The sequence below is a fragment of the Kryptolebias marmoratus genome, linkage group LG2 (genome assembly GCF_001649575.2).
Source record: "Kryptolebias marmoratus isolate JLee-2015 linkage group LG2, ASM164957v2, whole genome shotgun sequence".
In the NCBI taxonomy this organism is placed as follows: Eukaryota; Metazoa; Chordata; class Actinopteri; order Cyprinodontiformes; family Rivulidae; genus Kryptolebias; species Kryptolebias marmoratus.
In genome coordinates this window covers 7131562-7148580 of record NC_051431.1, presented here as the reverse complement: position 1 = coordinate 7148580, position 17019 = coordinate 7131562, and the positions used below count along the sequence as shown (strand labels likewise).

The following is a 17019-nucleotide window of genomic DNA, read 5'->3' as shown; positions in this document are numbered from 1 at the left end:
CATGTGGCTAGATTCACTCTGCAAAAACTAATGTAGTTTAATTTTAAAGAAACATGTTTGATTGATTTGAATAGAAACACACCAACATAAATTTTGCAGTTTGACCTCTTAAGTAATCATATAACGACTATCATAAACACCACAAAGAAGCATCTGTTATATGAAAGGTTTCGTTGTTACAGTTTATGTTTGTGTAGGTATTGGGTGGATGTAAATGTGTGTATTTTGACCATCTTTTTATTATTACTTAGGAATTGTCGAATGTAAGTTATGTATTTAATCAATCTCTTGCTTTGTTTACTCAGGGACAGCACAGTTAAAATCTCTCTAAACACTTCAAGATGACAGTAAAATCTTTTATTTTAAACGAAGGAAGCTGAAACAATTAAATTAAACATAATAAACAACAACAACAAAATAAACGAAAGAGTTGATAAACACAGTCATAAATGAAATCAGAACATTTAAGGTTAGTCAAATTCAATGGGAAAAGCAGCACACTTATTTTAATTCACTGAAATTATTCCAAAGTCACACAAACTCCTAATCTTTTGGGTCTCCACAAGAGGGAAGCACTGATCCGTCAGTCACTGTTATTCTTAAGCACAAGACTTTTCCTTCTCGAACCTGAAATTTGCAAAAACTCATTGTTATCTTGTTTTTTTTTAATTCATTTTTGACTCTGTCTGTCAGAACACCGTTGTATTTTCCCACCGTTAAAGTAAAAGTAATCAGCCTCATCTCAAAATTACAAAGTTAGAAAGATCCACAAGAGGTGAAGTTTTGAAACGCTGTTTTCTTCCAGTGTGTAGAAATACTGCACGTCTTTAACAGTTTGATGAGAACGACCTTTGAACTGCTCCTGTTTGCTTTAGGCAGTTTCTCTGCAGACATGTTTGCTGTGGTAGCAATGAGAGCTACTGAAAGAGTAAAATAAACGAGTCATTTGGATTCTGAGCAAAGCTGTCTGATCTGGACCTTTCCCACCTCTGCTCTGCTGTATTCAAAAGCTCTTTTTACTTAAATAAAAAATGGTATATGTCTGTTATTATCAGTGTCAATCTTTCTGCACAGCATGGCCTTCCTTTCTATCAGCTTTCAAGGAAAATAAAGACTTGCTCTTATGCATGTGTGCAGGACTGCAATATGAGTCTATTACATGCCCTCCTCATTTAGCAGTATCATAGAGTGCTTGAATCGATTATCTCAGCTGGAAAGAAAATAAATGTCTTTCAGGGCAACCAAATGTACTTTATTAAGATCTCTGTCAATCAAACAGCATGATATATCCAAAAAAATGACTGTAAGGGGGTACAAAGTGTTTTATTCACCTCATTTAGTGAATTTTAATATTGTTTGTGACCCACTTTTTCTGTTTTAAGATGGGTTTTGTGGTATTTCAGCACAGATATTTGAGTAATAAGAAAAATATGCAGACAGGATGACTGTAAGAGCCCAGATGGGTTGAAAATGACTTGGCACACAGAGAAGCAAATGATTAATAAGGACCAGTAGCTCAGGCACAATAAGAGGCTGATTTATTGCTTTGTGTTTTCCATTAGACACTCAGTTATTTTAAAGACAGTCTGCCAGAAAATGATGAACAGATTAATCAGTCAGCTGGAAATAAAAAGAGAGATAAAATCCCAGTGACTCAGTTTAGACTGATAATCTACGAGAGAACCATGAGAGACTCTTAGCTACTCTCTTGCTAATTGTAGATTTTAGTTTTTTTTGCTTCTGTTTTGCTTGTTTTAACTTTAACAATTCACTTTTCAACACATTTTGGCAAAAGTCATTCAGCACTCTACAGTCACGCTGCAGTTTTAGAACAACAACAACAAAAAAATCTAGTTTATCTTGGGATTTATCCTGGCACATGAAGCATCTTTTTAAATTGCTGAAGTCTTGAGAGTCAGCTGTTGATTTTGATCCCTGAACAGAGCGTGTCCTGGGAAAGACCTGTATCGACTTATTTCACTGAGCGAAAAAGAAAGGCCAGGACCTTGAGAGGTGCTTCGCCTCTGGGGGTCCAAACACCCCAAGTCCTCCACCTCCTCGTCCACCGCAGGTCGACCCTGCATGTGCTCCAGGCTCCCCGGGGACTCTGGGCTCCAATCCCAGATGCAGGCCGCCCCTTCCTGGGACTCAAACCCTTTGTGGCTGCTGCCTCGTTTCTGCCTGCAGTAATAAAGGCTGGTCCTCCACAAGGCCCAGCAGTCACTTCTGCTGATGTCACTCTTCAGGATTCAGGCTGCAGCGATGCTGGAACTCTTGGCCGTACTCATGGATCCATTTGTTTGCCACTAAAGCACAAAGACAGTTAAAGTAACAAAAAAACCTGGATGAATTTCTTGCTCTTGCATATTTTGACCAATGAACTGTTTATATTTATACACAAAGCACCTTTAAATTCTTCTGCAGCTGCTTTCTGATTACTCCTATCGCCCTGTTAGTTTAACTGATCTGTAAATCTCATCTGCTTCTCTGAGCCAAACAGGAGCAGATGTTCGTCTTTCGAGATGAGCCCTCGGGGTCTGAACTGTAGCTCTGAAAGCCAAATGAGGCTCAAATATGGCCTAGCTGTTTTATATTAGGACACAAAAGGTTGGAAATCCAGACCACAATCTCATTTTTCACTCAGTTTATCAGTTTCAACACTGAACACACCACGTCTTACCCCATTTATCCCCAATAAGCACCGGGCAGCCGGCATGCAGCGTGTCTTCATCCCCCTGGCCATTTCTGTGGAGGTTCCACCAGAAGATGGCAGCTCTCTGTGAAATAAAGTGACATATTTATATGATACAGCAATAAACCCCAAGGTCAGTACATTTAACTGGTCACATTTGTAGATGATCTGGCAAATAATGCACAGAGTTTTACCATAAATGAGACCATTTCTGAGAAAGATAAACACAGTTCAGATGTCAAAGAAAGTACCCTGAAATGGAAACGGTTCTGTGGTGGATCTCCAGCTTAGTTAAACCAACTCTGAACTCTTAATACCAACAGGTAGTGGAAAAACGGTGGGAAAAGGGTTTAAATGTGTCTGAAATGCAGTTTGAAGAGACTGAAAGAAGTTTTCGAAATGTTTAAAAGATGGGAAAATTTTAACATCTGAACCGGAGAATTAATTTAGCCAGAGGTACAATGATGCCATGATTAAAGTCAGAGAAAACTGGAGCTTTTTTAACATGTTGGCATCGTTCACCTCCACGACAGGAACGCTGAAGTTGGCGTAAATAAAAGCTGTGGACCCTCCTGCCTCGACAGGGCTGAGCTGTGGAAAACAAGACGGTTAGATTTATGTTTTACTCTCAACAACAAACAAAACAACTACATAAACACAAACTACATAGACAGAATTATCCAAAACTATATTATTTAACTTTTAATAAATTATAGACTTTTTACAAAAAATTCCAACGGCACTGAGATCAGATCTTGTCAGGGTTTGTCAGCAGCGAGGAGGAAGCTGCTCATTGCTCTCTGGACGATTTTCAGGTGAAACAGAGTCAGTGAATCGGACTTACATAAATCATGAAGGTTGCCACACGGTTCCCAGTTTTCAGCTTGAACACGGGACTGGACGGTGACTGGTGAATTGGAAAACATTGAAGACTTATAAGTAACAAGCGAAACCAACCGTTGACGCCGACTTACAAGCTAAACTTTAGGCTTACTGTGGCGTGGTCAAAATGAGGCTCGTAGTGGCCGCCAATCCCATAATTCACCACTTGGAGGAACTCGCCGTACGGATGCTTCACGTTCAAACCAGTGATCAGTGAGATCCGCTGGTCCAGCTTCTCAACGAGGCTTCCTGCTGAGCCCTTCAGCCATGCACTGAAAACAAAAACACACCAATAACAAACATTTCAGTCCAAACTTTTACTCCTTCATTTGTTTTATTTATGATATTAATAGTGTTAAAAATTGCAAAAGGATTTGGTACCTCTTGCTGATTCGATAATCGGCTGTTGCTTGTTTCTCTCCAGCTGCCACCACAGATCTCCTCAACTTGTTAGCAAAGACAAAAAAACCCCACAATATTACAAGTTTGATTTGTTTTTTACTGCACAAGTCATCAAAGTGCTTCACAAAGTCTGTAAATCCTCACATTTTGGACAGTCTTCCCTCTTAAAATCCCTGTTAATAGCTGCCTTCAGTGACTCAGAAGTCAGTAGGCATGAAAGCTCACGCAGAAGACAGATAATCTAACATTTACTGTAATTATCTGCGCACCAAGGAGACGACATCTAATGAAAACCCATAACTCATTATTTACCACATTAGTCAAATTAAAGAACAAGAAAACCTATAAACTGAGTGACCTCCGAAATCCGAACAGGCTTGCGGTTTTGCTTCATTCGAAGGCTCTGTGATCCAACAGAGTAAAGTGTAAACCATCAGTACCACAGGCCTGTTTTCAATCAACCCACGGGCTGACATAATGACAAAATGAATACTGGGCTTTCCATTCGAGCGAAGAATGGAAAACTCATTTGAGCCAAAACCTCCCAGAAACTACAGGGACGCCGTGTGAGTTACCCCATCGAATCTCCCCTGAAGTGAATGAGTCAGCGGGCCGTTCGGGGGAAACACGCAGCAGACTTCCTGTTAAGTGACATCTTCAGATGAGGCTCAGATTGTTTGCCAGCCGAGCCCAAACAAGTTGATTGTAACGTTCAACGAGTTTATCCCAGATTTCAAAAGGATTTATTTGCTGCTTTAACAATGGGAAGCAGGCAGAGCCTTCCTCTTTCTAGGAGGAAAATAGTATCAGCCAACTGTGCATTTTATCAAGTCATTTATGTAGTTTATAAATGCCCTTATTCCTCCTATAGCAATGTATTTATTTCTGGACAGAGTTGCGGTCTTGTGGCACAGTTTTGCCTCTTTCTGTTCTCTTGATGCAAAGACAAAACAAAGACTGCAAAGTCTTGAAACCATGAACAGCCGTTATGCACTACAAGCTTTTTATAATACAGTATAATAATAATACTGGGTAGTTGTGACAAATACTTTCAGCTGTAAGCCCAGATTATACATGCACTACTTTATATACAGTGTTTGGAGTTTATTCTATAATGATTTATCATATTTTCACGGAGCCCTAAAGTGTCAGGTGTAGAAAAATCCTCTATTTGGTAAACTTTATTCATGTTTGAGCTGTGTTGAGATGATCAGGGGAAGATCTAAAGAGGGAAACAGAAGTCACCACAACACCAGTTGTATAAGAAAGGTTTAAAATCCAAATATAAACTGCATCATCAGGCTATTAAACTCATGAGCATCAATAATATTGACTGTAGTGTCACTAAAATCATTTTAGGTATTTATGTCCAGGTATGCTACAGTACATTAGAAACATCTTAGCTTTTATAGTTTTGTAAAATTGGTATTCTTTGTTTTTGCACTTTATTGACAGCTCCAAAGCAGTCGTTTCACACAGACACCGATGTTATTTGAACAGCTTGTTTTGATAAAAATGAGGTTGTAGCTGAATGTTTACTTTTCGTTAAGGAAAGGTTTGTAATTTAACAATGGTCTGTTTGAAAGTTATTCATCCTGGAATCAAGAATTTATTCGACTTTCCAATTTCATTCAGCCTAAATAATGCTGTTTGCTGCTTTCTGAGAAAATAAGGTTAATTAATACATTTGTGCACATAGTTTAGTAAACTGAGGATTCATTGATTTCTACTTTATGTCTTTTCCTGGTATTTTCAGGAACTTTGCATGTTAAAGTTCAAAATTAAAGCTGCTCATTTTGTTTTATTACAGTACCTAATAAAAGGATTAATTCATCGTCTTTTTCCTCAGGAAGAACAAGACAGATGGTTTATAAAGAGGCTTACTAAAGAAAAGACACAAAGACAGTGATGAAGATTGATCAGATAAAGGCTCACTCAGTGGAAACGAGCTGTCATGCTGAACAAGTTTCCATTTGATTACTGCATTTAAAATCAAAAACACATTTCTACTCCTGCTGTGAGGCTGAATATTTGATTATAATTTGATTTCAGCCACAGGAACTACAATAAAAACTATCTGGGCAGATGTCCTGGAGGCGAGAGAAATAAAAAAATCGAGTTGTGAAATATTCTGAAGCAACAATTATCTGTGAAATCACAAGAACCAGCTCCAACTTTCCAAGTTTCTGGACAAAAAGTCACGATATATATAAACAATATAACCACAAACAAAAATAAACTCGGAGATTAACAAGAGAAAAACTAACAAACACGCTCAGCTTTGGTCACAGAAGATTTATGGAATCTAGATAAGAAAACTAAACTCAAACAGATGTTCTGCCACATTTCCTTCACAAACTCAAACTTTCCCGAACTCCAAATGAAATCAATTTTCAGCTTTGGATGTCGAAGCTCCTCTGGGTGAAGAAACATTTGTCTCAATCCAAACACTGCGTTGATACGCTGGAGAGACAGGTGGTTTCACCCGGAGGCGAGAAGCACTTACGCCCGGCTGAGCGAACGTCTTGATGTCCTCGGCCTCAGCGGCGGTGATGAAGTCGTGGTAAAGGACGACGAACGGCCGCAGGCTCAGCACCTCCCGCCTCACGGGCCGCAGCAACAAATAATGAACAAATAATACCTTACTTGTTGTAGACGGCTCTTTAAATGACATTAGTTTGGAAAGGAGAGTTAAATTCTGGCCAGATTGATGAGCTAAAGGCTAGTTGCCGTCCTAAAACAATTGCGATCTCAAAAATGTCATTGTGATTCATGTGAACGCTACAAACCTTCACACTGGCACTGATTTCACAATAGTTATTTACGTGGAAGTCTATGGTTGTTTGCAGGTGCAAATAGAAGCAGAAGCAACCAACTGTAGCACTGGAATATCAAAAATATTCGTGCTGGTCCGTCGCAGTGAAGAAAGAGCGATGTTTGGGTTTCCCTCTGAAACCTGTTGCCCTCATGACCTGATAGTACAGTGGTGTCCAATCCTGGTCCTGGAAGGCCACCATCCTGCAGGTTTTTGATGTTTCTCTAATCTTCAGCAGGTCTTCAAGTTCTGCAGAAGCCTGTTAATCAGTCAGTTATTCAAATCAGGTGTGTCACAGTAGAGGAACAACTAAAACATGCAGGATAGAGGCCCTCCAGGACCAGGATTGGATGCCACTGTGATAGTAGGACAATGGATAGCTGGATGGATGGATGGATGGATGGATGGATGGACGGACGGACGGACGGACGGACGGACGGACGGACGGACGGATGGATGGATGGATGGATGGACGGACGGACGGACGGACGGACGGATGGAATGGATGGATGGATGGATGGATGGATGGATGGATGGATGGATGGATGGATGGACGGACGGACGGACGGATGGATGGATGGATGGATGGATGGATGGATGGATGGATGGATGGATGGACGGATGGAGCTGTTCGCTCATCAATCAGTCAAAATAAACTCTATTTCTGTAAACCGAAGTTGTTTAACAAACATCAGGTAAGATATTACTTAATTATAACCTTTCCACAGAATCCCACTTCAAAAAAACAGAAACATAAAATAAATCTGAATTATCACTTTAAAAAGAATATCTCTTCCACTGAACGTTAACATTAACTACAACTCTGCTAACCTGTGATTTTACTGATAATTTGCATCTCATCTATTTTAGAATCTGTTATCTCAGTTTCTGAAGTTTTTATTGTTTTTTTTGACGAATATTTGGATTTCGCAATCATTCAAACATGCAGGCTTTGTTTTAAGTTGGAAGAAGAAAATCCAAAAATAATGTTTACAGGATTATTATTATTATTTTTTTTACGGGGACACTTTTGTAGTTTTAGCTACATTTCAGCAACATTATTTTTGCAGACGGCTCATCGTTGAATTTTGTGTGTGATGCCACTCGGGAAAATTGTTTCCTAATTTACAAAACACAAATCATTTGTCTTCTTGTCTCATAATTACCCAGGCTGTGAACCCAGACACTTGTCCAACATTGTGTTATATATCTCCTTTACTATATAAAGTGTATATAAGCATTTTTTTTTATTAATTTTTCTGAATACCTGAGAGCCTTGTGTCTGACAGAGTCTCTCATACGTGTCCCGTGTCCTTAAATAAGCGGATGAGGGTCTCATCGACCCATCAGTGCTGGGTGGCCTTGCAGGATCCAGCAGCTTCTCATATTTCTCCACATTTTGCAAAACTCGCCCGTTCATTGGATCTGTTAGAAAAGAATGCATGAAATCAGTCACAGAGTTTTGTTACAGAACTCACTGGAGTAAAAATATACGAAACTGAGAATGTTTTCTGTACGTCTTGTTGTGTTTACCGTAATGCAGTAACTCGTGAGACAGACTCAAAGCGTGGGAGATGTTTCCTGTCTGAAGGAAAGACAGGAATTTAGGCCCGAGCATTCGATCATCTCATTATATCTGTAGTAATGATCAATAATAATGTTCTACTTTAAAGTGGGAGAACGCCAGATGGTCCAGAGCGTGTTCTAAAGTTCCTTCATCCTCGAGGCTCCACTGTCCTCCCCTGAAGAGACGCACCGACTCCTCCAGCCACTGCACCGAGTGATAGTAGTCCTCCTGCTCATAGGCCACCTGGACGCCATCAAACACTAGTATTTTTACTATGATCCACGACTAACTGAGTACTACAAGTTCCTCGTTCCGCCTCTGGTAGTCAATCACTTAATTTAACACCTGAAATGTCCTCAAGGTTGTGGTTTCAGGATGATTTTTATTTATTTTTTTTACTAAGAATTACAATAATCATGTCATTCAGCTGACAATATTTTTGTGAAAAAGTTATTTCATCGGAGATTAAATAAATTGGTGTTTGGCTTATTTGGCCTGTAGTGAAATTTTTTGACTAATGAGACTTTAATGTCTTTACTTAATGAAGTTTCTCTGTTCTGCACAAAAGCAATTATACATTTTTTTTGCATTACCTCATATCTAAACATGTTTTTTTCCAGTGCTGCTAATTTACTTGTGCCAATCTTTATTGAAGCAATTTCCTCGCAGCTGTATCACTAAGTTGTATAAATACTTGGCAATAAAAAAGTTCTGATCCTGAAAAATGCTAAAGATGTGTGAAAATGTTTCTTTAATTCTATGCAGGTCTGTAAAAAGACCGAAACATCTTAAAACCATCGCAGCCTAAATCCAACAAACAAAATGAGCTATAACATTTAGTTTTTAGGAGTCATTTAGTATTGTTGCCAATAATTTTGAACATTTCTGCTCTGACTTGTTATTTCTATTAAACAATCAGAGCTTGTGTGAATTTTTACAGAGGTTTTAAAGGAAAAAGAATAATATCAATAATAAACAGGGTCATAAAAATTGACTTTACTCCTCTGTTACAGACAGCTCCGCTTCTCCGTTCAAGTCTTTGTTAAGCTTGTGGCTTTTTTGCATCTTTTCAGATCTTTTGACTAAACTGTTGGTGGTAAAAGAGCAAAAAAAGAGGCGCTGCTGTTTAGATTTCAGCGCTCAGCAATCATTTTATGTAATTTCTTTTTACACGACGCCCGGATGACTCCTCAGTCAGCTGCACTGCTGAGGAAAATAACAAGTTTGAGCACCTTAAACAGGCAACTGGGACGGGAATCCTCCCTCTAACACAAAAAGGATCTTATTGCACCAGAACGCCCCGGGGGAAACTTCTCACAGATCCGACTCTGCTTCTGGTTTTACTTTACAATGTCACGAGCTATAATTTAGGAACCAATAAACTTATAAAAAGAGTAAATGCATGAGGGAAGAAGCTCGAAAGGAGCTGTTGCTGAGTTCAAACTGCATCCATTTTCACCCAAATAAAACCGTGAAGAGCTTTTTTAAAAACCTGCAGCTTTTTAAGAAGCAGCAACATTCAGACTGTTACAGATAATATCAGGTTTTATAAAAGCGAAGGCGCTCGATCTGCTTTTTTCTTCTAAACTGTGAGCCACGCAGCGCCCTGCCCTTACACATCACCGCTGAACAAACACAGAGGCTTTTATTATGTGGGAAACTCTTTTTGTGGAATAATCTATTCATCCTGACATGAAAAAGATTACTCAGCACGCAGCGGGAGGAATCCCAGCTGTTTCCATGCTGACAGTCTGGGTTCCCACCACTCAGACATGAGGAAGGGGAAACTACTCAGGGAGGAAGGAATCCACAAAGACATGTCTTAAATATAATACTGTATGAAAAATTTACCTTATTTTTCTTTGAAAAAAAAAAAAGATGCAACCTGGGTTTTAACATGAGCTTTCTGATATGCTGTATTTTAGTAACAAAAAGGGATGTTTCCATTTCTCCTTTTCATCACTTACAGAAAAACAAGACAAAGAAAAAAACACTATTTTCAATTAACTCTAAATCTGTTTCGGAAACAAATTTTATTTAACCAGTTTACAGAAACTGTTTTGAAAGAATTCTTGGTTGTAAAGATGTTATCAGACAAATTCATGACAAAAAAAACTTCCTTCATTTCTGCTAAATTGTGTCATTTATCTCAGTCAGAGTTTCCTGATCATACAAGCAGATCTTTTTTGTTGTCCTCATCTTGATGTTCCTCATTCCTGAAATTGCTTACAGTTTATTACAACCACGAGAAAAAAAAACACTTTGGTATTTTTTCATTGCTTTCCCTGGCTTTTTGAGAATTGTTGAAATTTCCCCGGAGCTTTATGGCTCTTTCAAAGAGCTGCTAAAAACCAGGATCAGGTTTGATTTAGCCCTGAACTTATCAGAGAGCGTAAATCTCTCGCTTTAAAGGTAACTTCATGTTGCTCAGAGGAGTTCAGCTCATCCCGGATCTTTTCGAGGGGCTGTACACAAACAAACCACCTCCCTCACTGTGAAAATCTAAAGGTGTCAACAGTTTCTGTGGGGAAAAAAACATGAGAACGAGTTCACCTTTCCAACCAGAAAGCAGTCGTCTCCAGACAGAGAGACGGACACGGCAGGAGAGCAGACATCCATCACCTCCCCATTAGTGACTCTCTGGAAGCGTCCTCTCGAAAGACCTGAAACCTGGAGGGCGTAGACGTCCTGCAGCCTCATCAGCCCCCTCGCAGCCCCCCGCAGGTCCTCCACCTTCGGCAGGTCAGCCTCCTCTTCCTCGTAACCGGACCTGAGGGCTGGACGGCAGAGAGGAGGAAGAGGAGGAAAGTGTTTGAGACGTCAAAACCAGATACTGTATGTGTGTGGATAGAAGAGAGGAAAAGAGTCGACCTTCTGCGTTCTCCTGAGCTTCGTTGCTGAAAACAACATTCAGCCACTCTGAGTGCAGACGCTTGATGAGGGTGAAGGCCACCAGCGGGTTCCCCAGAGCAGCTGTAGAACCTTTGTAAAGTTCTGTGTGCAGGGCTGATACTTTGGCATAAAAACTGTGGGAAAGATGGGAATGTAGGAACAGAAAGGTTGGAAGAAGTACACAATACAGCCCAGTACAAGGTACATAACTGGTGCTAACAGGGTGAATACCTGGTACTAACAGGGTACATAACTGGTACTAACAGGGTACACACCTGGTACTAACAGGGTGAATACCTGGTACTAACAGGGTACACACCTGGTACTAACAGGGTGAATACCTGGTACTAACAGGGTGAATACCTGGTATGTACTTGGTATGAGGTATGTACATGGTACAAACCTGGTACGAACTGAGTACTTATGAGGTACAAACCTGGTACTTACCTGCATGTACTGGGTACATACCTGGTACTTTACAAGTATGTAAAGGGTACTTACTGGCACATACTTAATACCTGGTGCATACCTTGTAAGAAACAGATACTTACCATGTACGTACCTGGTACTTGCAAGGTATGTACCTAATACTTAGAGAGTACGTACTCTGTTAGTAACGGGTACTTAACAGGTACATATCTGGTGGATACTAGGTGAGTACCTGGTACTTATAAAATACATACCAAGTACTTACACAGTATGTACCCTCTAAGTACCATCTTTTTACATGATACAGACCAGATAAATACTAGGTATGCACTTGGTACTTAGAAGGTACCTAGTTTTTACAAGGTACCTATTCAGTAAGTAACAGGTACTTATCCGGTACATATCAGGTGGGTTTTAGGTAAGTACCTGGTACTTACAAAATACATACCAAGTAATTACTTCAAGGTCCAAACCTAGTATTTGCAGGGTATATACTCAGTAAGTAGCAAGTACTTATCCGGTACCTGCCAGACTATAATACTGATTGGTACCAAAGTTTCTGTGGTTTTCATCAAACTGGAAGATTAAAATCCTGGTATTTTAAATAGATACTGTAGTACTATCAGTGAATACACTTAGATAATTTAAAATATTTCAGAACTTCTAATCTGCATGAATATTTCTTGGAGTTTTTATTACAAACATTATTCTGAGACAAAGTAGCTGAATGAGACGTCCAATAAAAGAAGCTACAATTAATTAAAAATGAATGATTAAAAGGTTTTAATTAGTGTTTTCAGGGAGAATAACATTTTTGATGTGAAGATATGAAGACATGTCTGAACTCAAGCTGATATAACAGAGAGAGTAATTGATTTCCAAAGGGTTTCCTTCCGTTCAGGGCTGTGTCCCACTCACCGCCGGACGTCCTGCAGCCTCTCAGCCTCCTGATCGATATAAGTCCTCAGGTGATCGATCAGCTTCCCTTCAGCTCGGATCGCCTGCTTCACGGTTTGCAGAGATGTAAACATCTCCCCTCCGGACCGACGGATCAGAGCAAAAGTCCAGAGAAAGCAAAGACATGCAGGGTTTTTCATCTCTGAGGATGAACTCGTGTTTTTTTTTTTTTTTTTTTTTTTTTTAAAGCTGATCTGATCCTGAAGGAGCTCAGCTGCTCCGGGATCAGATTTCTGCTGCAGCTTCAAACCAGTCAGGACAATTAGTTTGGGATTATCTGTTAAAAAAACAACAACAAAAATAAACGGTTTCGAAATAAATATTGTTGTTGCGCTTTATTTAGTGGGCATTAAAAAAATACTTAAATAGATAGTTGATTTTTAAAAGGATCAGCGCAGATGCCGTGAAGCAGCAGCGACACCTACAGGCAGAGATCGCACACAACACCTCAACTTTTTTGTTTTATTTCTTTTTTTAATTTCTACATACTGTTTTATACCTTCCTGCTGCTTTTATTGTGTTGTATTTACACGTGAAAGGTGCTATATTAATAAACTTTACTTAATTTTACTTATTTACTTTTATTAAGCAACACTTAATTATTCTGGGCTTAATATTGTACTGCCTACTACTATTATACTGTGTCTGGATTACCCTTATTTTGAAATATTATTTATTTTTTAAATTGTTTTATTGTTTTAATTACAATATTTGATTGAATGTATATACAGTTTTCTTTTTCTTTTATATTTGCAAAGTTTGAAACAAACTTATCAAATCACAAAAAAATGAAGATTTATCTGTTGAAATTCTCAGATTTGAGATCCAGCTGTGATGATTGTGTTTGACTCAAGCAAATGTAAATCGTTATAATTAAAAAACAATAATTACAATTATTGGAATCGTAATAAAAGTTAATAAAAGCACTTTATAGAGTAGTTTATTTATAGTGATAATACCAGGAAAGTCTGCATTTTACTCTAATCAGGACTTGATGCAGCTTCTTTTGGTGTACAGTTTATCTGCATTTCATTTAATCGCATGTTTATTTTATTTCTTTGACACAAAAACTAGATATTTTTACATCACATGATTATTTTCCACAGAAACCCAAAACTCAAAACCTTGATAAGTGCGTTCAGACAGTTTTCCACCCAGAAACAGAACCCTTCATCTAACATTAAAAACAACTCTTTTCAAAGATTGAAATAAGTGAATTATATGAGGGTAAAACACTTTAGATGCCCTTGTTTGCAGCTCGATCCGGCCTGAATGTTTCCTGGCTGAGCTGGTTCACCTCAGCTCCACTCACAGAGTTGAGTAATCTTCACCGGCGCTCGCTCAGATACGCAGATCTGCCTGGTTTATGTTTAACAGACACGGATCTGCACAAACTGTTGATCTGTCTGCAGAACCTCTGCACGAAAAACAGGTCATGACTTCCTCGCTCAGAGAACAAAAGGTCACAACGATGCAGCTTTTCTACTAGACAGGAACTCAGTTTTAAAAGTATTTTGTCTGTAAATCATCAAAAATTATTTATGTCACAAAAATATGACTAAAAATATTTTAGAGTTTAAATCTAAGACCATTTTAAAACAATTTAGGCACAGTTTGATTACTCTCTATGAACCTTCTAAACATGTTAGCAAATCTGCAGAAATGACTTATCTTTCTATCTTGTTTCTTAGAAGAATCTACTTCTAAATATAAAACTGATTAAATTAATGGAAATCTGAATTTGTTTCATTTCTTTGCCATATAAATGAGACTGAGAGCAAAAACAACAACACAGGATTCAACTATCAGACTCTATTTTTTACTTCTTTACCACAAAAAGCTTTTGAGAGTTTAAAAAAATGAACAACTTTTTAAATCACTGTGAATTTTACCACCAGAGGAGCTTTTACCCTCATATTAACTCTGTGTAAAGTTTTGCTAAGATTATAAGTTTGTGGATTCTGTTGTTCACAGTTTAACTACATTATAGGATTATAATCTACTATATGTTGGGATTTGTTATTAATATTATAAAGATTTATTTATAGGGGATTTAGTTTTGGGCAGAATGAACAGGAGGAACAATGATGACATCTCTGTATGCTATAATTGAAATTTTTTAAGGTAAAATCTAGAGAAAACCACATTTTACTTTAATAAAACAGGCAGCTCTCACACACAAAATTTCTATTTTCTGCAATCCTCAATCCATGAACATAAAAGTCAGTGTTCCTTCTGTGCCACTGTTTGTTTTCCCCGTCTTCTCATTTTTGTCTCTGAAGGACACAAAAAGCTGCATTTTCATCACAAAACCCATCTGTGCTCATATCGATTTGTTTTATTTCAAAAATAAACACAAAAGAGTGTTGCATGAAGCCTGATTAAACATTGCAAAAACATCCCTGTTTCAGTTTGAGTGAAAGCTGAGTCAGCGTCTGAAATGGGGCTTCACTCGTCGCTTAGGGCCGCAGATCAGTGTTTTCCCGATGTGCTTCCTGAGGCCCTGGTCCCTGAAGCCGTAGATGAGCGGGCTGAGGAAGCGAGGGACCAGGACGAAGCAGAAATAGTTGAAGTAGGCGATGTCCTCCGGCAGCCAGTTGGTGTGCAGCACGATGAGGGTCTCAGTGAAGGGGATGGTGAAGGACAGCATGCACAGCAGCAGCTGAAAGCCGTGCAGCAGCACCGTGTGCAGGGCTTTGCTCACTGACGCTACGTCCTGACGCAGCTTCCTGGTTTCCAGCAGGATCCTCACGTAGGTGAAGAGGATGACGACAGCCACCACTGTGAAGAAGAGCACACTCACCGCGGCTCTGAAGAGGCCCTGCAACGGGGAGGAGTTGATAACAGTAGCTTTACAAATCACAGGGGTAGAGAGGATGTTTACAGCTGGGTCTTGTCTCCTGATGCAGAATTCAGTGATGGGGAAGGTGAAGCTGATGAGCCACAGAGACAGAATCAGAACCCAGATCCTGTCAGAGCGCCAGTAGGCCGGGGGCTGCAAGGGGTAGAAAATGGCAACGTAGCGCTCCAGTGACATTGCAGCCAGGATCAGGTTTGTGTTCTGGAAAGTGCCGGTGGACACAAAGAGCAGAGGGACGCAGAGCAAAAGGGCAAACCTGACCCGACCCATGATGCACAGGAAGAGAAACACGGAGGTCAGGATCTGCAGCGTGTCGTTTATCAGCATGTGCGCAAACAGGATGTAACGTGACGTGTCCAAAAAGTGCCTGTGAGAGGCGAAGGTGTGCAGCATGACAGCGATGCAGCAGAGGAAGAAGCAGAAGAGTGGGATGACCACACACACCTTCACAATCACTGAGGTTCTCTGTGAGGTTGAGTTGAAAGGAAGCTCTGTCAGGTTCTGCATCTTGGTGACCAGAGCTCACCTGTTTGAGAAAAACACAACCCAAACCCTCAAAATGGAAGAAATAAAAGAAAAACACACAACTAAACTGTGCAGCAAAGCCTGAAAGCGTGAACAGTGATTTAAGAAACTGCTCACCTCTCACCTAACAGAGTCTTCATCAGACAGAGGAGCTCAGATTTCTCTTCTCCTCATCCTGAAGTGTCTTCACGAGGAGCACCCTTCTCCTCCTTTACTGATATTTGGGGCCACTGTCCAATTTGTTGACTAGTCCCTGAAAGCTCCAGAGATGCATCACCATCATCATTAAGTGTTCAGATTCTCATTAGCAACAGATTCCAGAGGGGAGTAAAAAAAGAAGAAAAGCTAAAGATGGGATTTGAAAAATAAAGATGAACACATTCTAACTTTTGTGTAAAGTAGCTACAGACAATGAAGGATTTAAAAGCATTAAAATCAAGCAAAACTGCTGATTTTTCTCCAGTTCTTCATCAATATACTGTTATAGAAACCCACAACCGAGGAGTCCTCACTCATACCGACAATCTGTTTAAAATCAGTAACATAAGCTCTGAGTTGTCAAAACTGAAACATTTTTATTATTGCAATGTCCAGTTTATTATCATTATTATTTATTATTATTATTATTTACAAAGCATGCCACTTAAAATGTATAAAAATCCAACTATTTCCAACTCTGTAGCAGTAAATCTGAGGAGAAAAGCCTTTCGATGACAGCAGCTTGTTTGTAGTTTTTTGTAACTTTAGCAGCTTAAATGAAAGCAGCTGACAAACTTTATCATTGCCTTCGCCTCTAAAAGGCAAAAGGCGAGCATCCATCCATCCATCCATCCATTGTCTTCCGCTTATCCGGGGTTGGGTCGCGAGGGCAGCAGCCTAAGCAGGGAGACCCAGACTTCCCTCTCCCCAGCCACTTGGGCCAGCTCCTCCGGGGGAATCCCAAGGCGTTCCCAGGCCAGCCGAGAAACATAGTCCCTCCAGCGTGTCCCGGGTCTTCC

General features: G+C 39.6%; 2 protein-coding genes across 2 annotated transcripts; both read right to left on the bottom strand.

Moving 5' to 3' along the window:
• Window positions 1–364: 364 nt before the first annotated feature.
• p4ha3 (prolyl 4-hydroxylase, alpha polypeptide III) lies at window positions 365–12946 on the bottom strand. Its single transcript, XM_037979295.1, has 13 exons — window positions 12598–12946; window positions 11230–11384; window positions 10912–11135; window positions 8458–8601; window positions 8325–8376; window positions 8059–8216; window positions 6483–6698; window positions 3956–4020; window positions 3687–3846; window positions 3537–3599; window positions 3215–3283; window positions 2681–2777; window positions 365–2306 (listed from the first exon to the last, which is right to left on the bottom strand). Exons 1-13 carry the CDS (start codon window positions 12774–12776, stop codon window positions 2236–2238), a joined length of 1653 nt encoding a protein of 550 aa, XP_037835223.1. The 5' UTR covers window positions 12777–12946; the 3' UTR covers window positions 365–2235.
• A 1950-nt stretch (window positions 12947–14896) lies between these two features.
• or129-1 (odorant receptor, family H, subfamily 129, member 1) lies at window positions 14897–16007 on the bottom strand. The gene has a single exon (XM_017416367.2). The coding sequence runs from the start codon at window positions 16001–16003 to the stop codon at window positions 15065–15067; it is 939 nt and encodes a 312-aa protein (XP_017271856.1). The 5' UTR covers window positions 16004–16007; the 3' UTR covers window positions 14897–15064.
• Between the last annotated feature and the right edge of the window lie 1012 nt (window positions 16008–17019).

Excerpts from the sequence above, each read along its gene's own strand:
- p4ha3 (XM_037979295.1), bottom strand. The coding sequence starts at position 12,776 with ATGAAAAACCCTGCATGTCTTTGCTTTCTCTGGACTTTTGCTCTGATC. Across the intron at positions 6,699-8,058 it reads GTCAGACACAAGGCTCTCAG|CCTTTAGCTCATCAATCTGG; the intron begins GTATTCAGAAAA and ends GACGGCAACTAG. Across the intron at positions 2,778-3,214 it reads TCAGCGTTCCTGTCGTGGAG|AGAGCTGCCATCTTCTGGTG; the intron begins GTGAACGATGCC and ends TTTATTTCACAG.
- or129-1 (XM_017416367.2), bottom strand. The coding sequence starts at position 16,003 with ATGCAGAACCTGACAGAGCTTCCTTTCAACTCAACCTCACAGAGAACC.